The 8,980-nt window shown below is 38.9% G+C and overlaps 1 protein-coding gene across 1 annotated transcript; it reads right to left on the minus strand.

The window, feature by feature from the left end:
• Positions 1–39: 39 nt before the first annotated feature.
• Positions 40–8,463, minus strand: pnkp (polynucleotide kinase 3'-phosphatase; the record flags this gene model as incomplete). The annotated part of the gene is made up of 17 exons (XM_083886800.1): positions 40–154; positions 240–307; positions 390–477; positions 970–1,079; positions 1,746–1,807; positions 2,429–2,525; positions 2,925–3,017; positions 3,744–3,814; positions 4,170–4,218; positions 4,380–4,451; positions 4,694–4,801; positions 4,929–4,986; positions 5,124–5,203; positions 6,119–6,418; positions 6,556–6,822; positions 7,087–7,133; positions 8,343–8,463. 17 exons carry the CDS (start codon positions 8,461–8,463, stop codon positions 40–42), a joined length of 1,806 nt encoding a protein of 601 aa, XP_083742926.1.
• Between the last annotated feature and the right edge of the window lie 517 nt (positions 8,464–8,980).

An 8,980-nucleotide genomic window follows, 5' to 3' on the forward strand; every position in this document is an offset into this window, starting at 1 on the left:
CGTCATGATAGCTTTGGAAAGCCAGTGGTCTACTCAGCCTTAAGAAAACAGTTTGAACAGGGTTTCTGTTTCGCTATCTTTAAAGTTTGGGACAAAGTGGATTTGGAGGATCTCTGAGAATCCCTCAGAGACAGCAGGAGCCACAAAGTGTTTCCTATGAGAAGAAAAATGTCATGTTTATCGATCTTTAAGGCTACGTTGATTCAAAGTAAACTGAGTGGGAATAATAAAAAGCATACTTGTAGCTGTGGAAAATCATGTCATTGATCTTTGCATGTTTGACTTCTGATGGAGCCATTTCACGGAACTGAGAACAGTATTAACAACAATAAAATCAACCTCATCACCAGATAAGACAAATCGTACTTGATTGATAAGGAGAGACTTACTCTGTTGTTGTGTTTGGCTTGTTCCAGAGAGGCCGAGAAGTGGAAACAGCGACAGGCTACACCTGCTGCTTTCGCCACATCCACGTAGCTGGAAAAAAAGAAAGAAAGAAAGAAAGAAAAGGAAATAAATGAAATAATTATTTAAGATGTAAATCTTAAACCTGTTTGAGTGATTTCACCGTTTTCTCTTGTCAATGATCTATTACACCAAGTGTCTGGAATGGAGTCATTGCAGTATGCATATTTGAGTTTCTGTGTCATTCTTGGAACTATGCTATCATTCACAACAGTGCATCTCCACCCTGCCAGCAAATATGCTTGTCTATCCATGTTTACATGCATCAGTGTATTTACAAAGTGAGGTGGATTCTTACATATATACATGTATAAACATATATAAACACAATGCAACATTAGAACACTGGAGAGATGGTTGCTGGAAATGGAAATAAAGACATTTCTAAGTGACCCCAAACTCTTGAACGGCAGTATATAATTGTATAATATGTATAATTAAAGCAAGCAAAGACACGCAAAAACTTCCTCTACACAGTAAATACTGATACTGGCTATGCTTTACCGTTTACGAGACTCAGGATCCGGGTTGGTGTTGTCCACAGCAACGCTGCGGCCTTCCTTCAGAGCGCGCTCACACGCAGAAACACAGCTCTGCCATGAACCAAGTGTGTCCTGACACAAAGATTCAAACATGGAGGGAAGGTTTCAAAGGTCATGCCATGGAAAAATTAAATATATAAATTAAAACAACCTAATGATTTATCATCTTGGTGATTATGATCATTTTTACATCATTAAAGGGAAGGTTCTGTTGTGTATATGGTTGTGTAAATCTCTGCCATGTCATCAGTGTGGACGGAGAGCCCCCTGCTGGCCCCCTGGCTGGAGAACCAGCATAAGAAGGGTAAAACAGATTTGCTACCAATCTGCATAAGTCATAATATCTTAAGAATATATTCCCTTTCCTGACTGAAACCTGATAAGGGGGCAGCTGTAAAACAGCAACCAAGGACTTTGCTGCAGGAGTGAACAGTTGACAAACTTGTTTCCAGTGGGAAACACTGGAAGATGTGTTGTGTCCTCACTGGCAGCCATGTTGTCAGTGGGGACAAGCCATGTTTCAAGTGTAACTTTCAAATAAGCTACACAGTAAAACATGTGTATTTAAATTTTGATAAATTAAAATGTTAATGAATGAATGAATTCATTAAATAGTTAATTAATCAATTAATTAATTAATTCATTTATCAATTCATTAATCAAAAAGTCTGAAAAGTAAAAATAAAAAGACACACAAAGAACTTGAACCAGAGATCCAATCATAAAATACCCACTCACCCTATTGACATACATATAGCCTTTCGGAATGATGTGAGTGTGGAAGAATGTGGATTTACCCGCTGTAGAGAAACACAAGTGAACAGAATCAGAAAGCTGAAGACCGAGGTGCGTCTGTAAAGTTTTTCCACATTTTATGTTACAGCCTTATTCCAAAATGGATTCAATTAGTTTTTATTTATCTCAAAACTCTATACACAATATACCATAATGACAAATTATTGCTAATATATTAGAAAGAAAATGATCCACATTAAACACTAGAAAAACTGATCAAATGATCAGGACAAGCTAACTCAGAGCTAGCTAGTTTGCTAGCTCGCGATTACGCCAACAGTCATGGGCTTTAAAAAAAAATAAAGTTCATGAGTTCAAAAGCTAACTAGCTAGCTAGCTAGCTAGTTAGCTGGTGAGTCAGCATAGGCATTTGGTCAATATTTTGTTTTCAGATTTTATCATTCAATAATACTTCCATTATACAGCTATTTCCTCACCATCAGAATGAATAAAACGATAGCCTGATCATCCTTCAGATGTTTCTATATAATGTGATTTACCTGTGGTAAATCCAGTTGACTGGACATGACTTGGACAGGCACACACATGTCTATATGTGGTCCCATATCTGACAGTGCATGTCAGAGCACAAACCTACTAAAGTTCCACCGTCGACTTAAACTTACAAGCAGGGAAACCCACGGCAACAATGACCTCTGTCTGGCTGGACGTGAGGGCGGCCACTGGAGGGTCATACAGCCTGGCAGTGGTGTCAAGCTTCCTCTGCCCAAAATAAAATATAGTTGACACACATGAACTCTCCTAACTGATACACTAAATCAGGGGTCACCAACCTTTTTGAGTCAGAGAGCTACCTTAAGGGTAAAAAATAATATGGAGGGCTACCATATAATATTTTTTTGTTTGTTTACCATTTAAATGATTAATATTATGCATTCAACTGCATACACATTCCTTCCAGTGCTTACTCCTAACGATCACCAGTTTTTATAAACAATATCAAAGATATTTTACTGACAGATCATTTGGATACATGCAAGTGAGGTGAAGTGAAGTGAGCCCGCGGGCACCGTATTGGCTGCCCGCGGGCTACCAGGTGCCCGCGGGCACCACGTTGGTGACCCCTGCACTAAATGAACAAACTCATTGGTTTGTACTCACAGGGTCAAAATCAGGCACGCGGTATGGGGCTTTCTTCCATCCCAGGAAATACTCCTCTGGTGTGTGGAACTGCAGCCCAATGTTGAGAGCAAACTACAAACACAAGGAGGACACCTTCAATTACACACAGATACATTTATATGCAATTCAAAAATGAGGTAGTCTGCACAGCTCTTCAGCACTCAACCACTGACTCCATCTAGTTAAGTTGCCTTTTGCCACCTATACAGCCACCTCGTGGCTTGGAAAACCCATTACACAAATGAATTAAATATAGCTCATACAGTGATATCTGTGACTCACTCTGTGGATGATAAATATTTCCATTTGCAGTATTTTATCATTGCACATGATACTAGTTGTATAATTACAAAGAGAAAATAATACATTTTAGGTAAATTGATATATATGAATCAATTTTAATTTACACTTCAAACTTCAAAGTTGAACGAAATGTCAATGTGATAATGGCTTTCAAGTAATTAATTTCACATTCAATTAGGGAAACACATTACTGTTATTATCTTAATAACAGCAGACTGGTACAATAGGTCTCATAGGTCTTTACTAACAGAGCGGTTTCACTTCCAGCCAAACAGTCAAAAGGGATTTATGTAGTATGAAGTGCTTTCATCAAGACTAGAAAAGCGCTATATAAATATTTGCCATTTATAAAGCAAATCTCTTTTTCTGCATGAGGCCCAGTACTACAGTCACCAAGTCGAGACTTGTTACAGCAGCAAATTTAGACAACACAAAACAAGCAAGGGATTAAAGAAAGGTTCAAGAACCAGAGTGAAAATAAATATCACTTCTTACCAGTCGGTCACTGCAGGAGAAATCCTTCTTTTTCCTCCCTGGAGCCCAGTTCTCTGGTCTTCCCGCAGCATCTGTGAACAGATTAAGTCAAAGGAAGATTTTCACAGTGATGCTAAAATCAGAAAATTGTATAGTATTGTATATTATATATTATGTGTGTGTGAAGCTGTTCTTATTTTCCCCTTTCCTCTCTCTTATCCAATCACTTGTGACTACTGCAAAGGAGGTCTTTCTGTCCACGACTGCCAATTATTTGCCATTGTGTCATGCACTGGATTTTGAGCATATAAGACATCTAAATGTGTGTTGTGTATGTTGTGTTACAGTCTGTATAGTCTGTATTTGAAGTATGTGAATCTGTATTATATCAGATACAATACAACTATATATAACTGAGAACTGTAAGCATTAATAATGTCCACTCACCTCCCACATAAAAACTCACAGTCTTGTCAACTGTGACACCGTCATTAACCTAAGCAGGAAACACATGAGTGAAGATTCAGTTGAAAAACAACAAAAGAAGATCAATCATCAAGGGTCAACTGCACAGTTACTATGACTCAGTGTTGTCAGTGTCATTGAGGTGTGGCTCTTAAACAAAGCAGGAGTGTATCCCTGTCAAAAGACAGTTACCATCTCACAAAGGTGATTCCACATTCCCCAAACCGGTTTCCTGTAGATTCCAGGGCTGGTTGCTACAAACACCTGAAACACAAACACAAAGACAGGATCCAAATATCTGTGGAGCAGCCATGGTAAATATGCCTGTCAGTGGGGAAAAGAGGAGAGCTGCTTAACACAGGACTAATCGAACAACCAGCTCCCAGTAACAGCTCAGGAGGTGGAGCCTCTGTCTTTATTTAAAGTTCGACTTAAAACCTTCCTTTTTGATAAAGACTTCATGGTGAATTCTAAAGTGGTAAGAGTTGATTCAGAACAAAGCCAACCTGTACAGGCAGCTGCAATGTAGCGATGATGTCCTCCACTTTAGATTGGAAAACCTCTGGTCTCAGTTTGCCTCTCGTGATCCCCATTTGGTTAGTGAAGAACACCAGCTACAAGAACAAAGTGAAGGTAAACACAACAAGGATGTTCAAGGCAAATAGAACCAGAGATCAAACTGTTGATAAAAATGCACAGGCTTACTGTGGGTGTTGCAAAATTCAAAGTTCTCCTTCTTACCTTATATCCTTTTCTGTACAAAGCTGCCAACCTGGGCTGAATCTCTGGGTACAGAATCCTGGTAACACATTTACAACAAATCATGTAGATGCGTCATGTTACCTATACCGTATAGAAACTACTGACATTTATAAATCATTACTCTTAGTAGTTGTAGAACACTTCTAAAGGGAATACTATGTAGTTAAAACATACCTCCAGTCATCTGGTCCAGTGGGAAAGACTTTCCCAGACTTGGTGGTGATGATGCAGCCATCTATGTCGAACCCAGCGATCTGGAAGTTAGTAGAGCTTAGTATTTTAGTCTTTTAATGTTTTGTTATGTCCAACCACCAGTCCAGAACAGAAAAACTGCAAAGCATCACAATTCGAAAGCTGGAATGAGTCACCCTTTTGACAAGTGCTGCTTAAAAATAATTGAGTCTACATTTGTGGCAAGCCATGGAAAAACTGGCAACAAGTCGGTTGTCGGTCTGTTTGTCTGTGAGCAACATAACTCAAAACGTCAATTTTTCACAACGGGACCAGGAACAAGTGATTAAATTTTGGGCACGATCCGTAGACGCCATCACTATTTTTATCGCTATTCTGTGGGGGGCTGAACATCTGTTGCCTGACATTGTAGTATAATAAACATGTCATAACTGATTAGAAATGTCCTGTCTAAACCTAGAACCTAACACAACCTAGCCTCCCTCTTTCACCACCTCTCCTCTGTCCCGCATTTTTCTTTTCACCTGGTCGATATACGGTGTCTTGAGATAATGTATCTTGTGATTTGGCGCTATACAAATTAATTTGACTTTGAATTGTTCACAAAAACAAAATGACGTACTGTCCATATGTATCCATTGACTTTAACTATTAAGAAGCGTGGTGATAAGTGTAAAAATACTTTCTGTCCACTGTGAAACTGCAACAGCCAGACAACGTCAGCTGAGGGGGCAATCTTGAATGTATCGATCCAGATTTGTGTTTACTCAAATAAAAAATAAAGAAAATGTGGCCATGTGTAGCCTAACCTGAATGTTCTTTTTTCTGATTAGATCTGAAGATGTATTTAGAATGTATTAGGTGCATTCAGATCAAAGCACTTGTGATTGGGTCATTCAGAAAAGATGTTAAAATCAGACGTGGATGGATTCAAAGACAAACTTTGATAAAGTATTCCACTTAAACAGGCCACAAACCTTGTCACTCCCTCTGACTCCAGCACCAGTGTAAAACATCAGGGTGTCTTTCTTCTGCCAGCTGCTCTTTAGACATCCCTTTAATGATGATGATGATGGTGGTGAATGTGCTGGCTGGACACTGTTACTGCGCTCTGTTGTAGCCTTTGCAGCCAACTCTTGCAGCTGCCTGAGCTTTTCCTCAGCCAGCCTCTCGTCCTCATCTTCTTCTTCCATCCATCCACCTGAGGCCTCCTCCTCTGTCTTTTGGCGCTTCACCGTAGGATGACCCCTGTCCAAGCTCAGCTGTCTTTTGGATGACTAAACACAAATAATAAATGCTGTCTATCATTTCCACTCGCCTTACTTCCACGGATATATGTTGTCTTTGTTGTAACATAAGAAATTAAGATTCATAAAATAATACAAGCATTTGAACCAAGTGCCAAATGTGTTACCTTTGAGGGGGAAGAAGAGAAGAAATCCTTTATACTGCGCTTAGGTTTCGGACTCTCGGACTGTGCCTCTCTTTCTTCTCTTGCTCCTTTCGTCTTATCACTGGCTTTCTGTGCAGCGCTGGAGGTTTTACCACTGGAGCTCTGAGAGTAGTGAACTTTAAATGGATGGTTCAGGTTAACCAGGTACAGAACACTTCCATGTGTCAGTTTACCACACTGTCCCCGGCCAAGTTTCATACCATCCAGGAAACTGGGGTTGGCACCGAGCTGCAAAGTAGAAAAGGACACGTCAGTGTGTACTCTTCCAATTATAGGATTCTGAGTTGGATGATAACCTCAAGGAAGTTAAGATTAAAGAGCACTGACATCATTAGGGAGTAATGACACTGAGATGTTAGGATCACATTATTAAAATATTGATAGATAATGCCAAAAACAATTCCTGCCTACTGTAAATTCATCATCTAGGGTGTAGTTTAAGAGTCGAGCTGGATTATAAGGTGTGGCACTGAGCCCTGTTTGTTTTCGTACCTGCGTAACAACCACATCCTGGTCTGCATAGCAAGCAACCACTTTCACTGGAGGAAAAACAAGAAAAGCACCACATCACAAACATGGAATTCTCTCTTGCACGCTCATGTGCGCACACACACTCAAGGTGAAATACATGGACTTGTGACTGTTGGTTGGACAAGATATTAGGGCTGCACAATATTTTGGAAATGTACAACTTACCATCATCACAAACATACATACTACAAACTATATTTATATCCATATTGCAAGGAGAATGCTTCAACTGCAAAAAATTGTTTCTTGTGATATTTTTGTTTGGCCAAGAGCTTAACAATAGATTTTTAGCACACTAAACCTATATCTTTGCTCATACCTATATAACAAGACACATTGCATCATGTATTAATGTATCTTAAGATTTAAAAAACAAACAAATAAACAACAACAAAACATTTTAAGATTAGTGTTATTTCGAATAAATGATTGAAGGAGTAAAATATGTTTTGATTAAAGTAGCAGGATTCTTTTTTAAAGGGTGCATAAGATGGTCCTTATTGTTTTCAATTAAACCATATACATAAAGCATTATGGGTTTATTTAAGAACAAATAAATAATTGAACTTATTTACAACATTATTTAATATTGAATGTTTTACTACTATTGTGCAAATGAAAATCAACAGATGTGTCAGTTTAGTTTTGGTACATATTTATATCAGTGAGGGTAACGGAAATAAGACAAATTATGAACAAGTTAATTAAACACTATAAAAACTTGAAGGTGTTATTTGACATTGTGTTTTTATTGTTTACTTATTTAATACTTAAATAAGAATGATAAGAATATGTCAGTGTTATCGGGGTATACCCAACAAAAACTAAATTAAATTTAGACAAACCGTTTAAAGAACACTTCAAGTTAACCTAAAGCAAAATAGCTTTCTTTAAACAGATTAACGGTTCTCCTTCAAATCTCTAATAAACGTGGGTGGGTGGGGAATCGTTGTATTGTTTATTGTGGTAAATGTTGTATTAAACTTCTTTAACACAATCTAGACATGTATCCAACCTACTAGACTACGAGACAAGATACTTAAATGGTAAAGATGTAGTATGCGGTCAGAATTGAAGAAGCCTCTTGGATGAAAACTGGAAGTTCAGTTGCCTAAAGCTCGCTCTTGAAGAAGTCATGGCATAAAGTATTAATAAAAGCAGGTTTTCATTAACTACTAAACATCGTAAGATGGACAAACAGCTAAACTCGTCCTCACCCTGGTGCCTTGAACATTTCTTATCGTTGACCCCGGTGTCAGGACCCCGGCCCAAAATCACAGCGCGACCGTCGTCTAAATGAACCCGAACTCCTGAGGCGCTGACCAGCGTGCACGACATTTGGGCCAGCTTTAATTTCACTTTAACTATTTGATTATGAACAACTTGTGTTCCGGGTCGTGAGCTGAGGCATTAATGGTAAAGAAAAAGATTCCTTCACTCGTCGTGTTGTGGACAAGTAAATTTACTTCCGGACAAATGTTTTGTTTCCGAAGGGGGTCTGTTAAAGTGCTGCACGCGTGGTCCTTTGAGTAAATACGCTCGATTGGAAATCCGCTGATCTCAATAGTTCCGGGCTCACTTTTCCGGGATCTATCCAGTTTAGCTTCAATGTGCGGCTCCGTAGACACGGAAGCTTGTCTGGTAAAGTACATTACATGCTTTTCAAACTACCCATTTGGCCTAAAATGTTACTTTTGTATAGTGTAAACGGTTTCGAGGAGGTTACGAGCGTTGCGTCCACACAATCAGTTCCCAGAGCCATGGAAGAAAAAAAAAAGGGAGGAAATTATGGAAAGCTGACGAATTGTATTGGTTTTAATTTACCTGGTTTGGGCTGAAGACGTATCTGTGTACC

The sequence above is a fragment of the Microchirus variegatus genome (assembly GCF_963457635.1).
Source record: "Microchirus variegatus genome assembly, chromosome: 3".
Taxonomy (NCBI): domain Eukaryota; kingdom Metazoa; phylum Chordata; class Actinopteri; order Pleuronectiformes; family Soleidae; genus Microchirus; species Microchirus variegatus.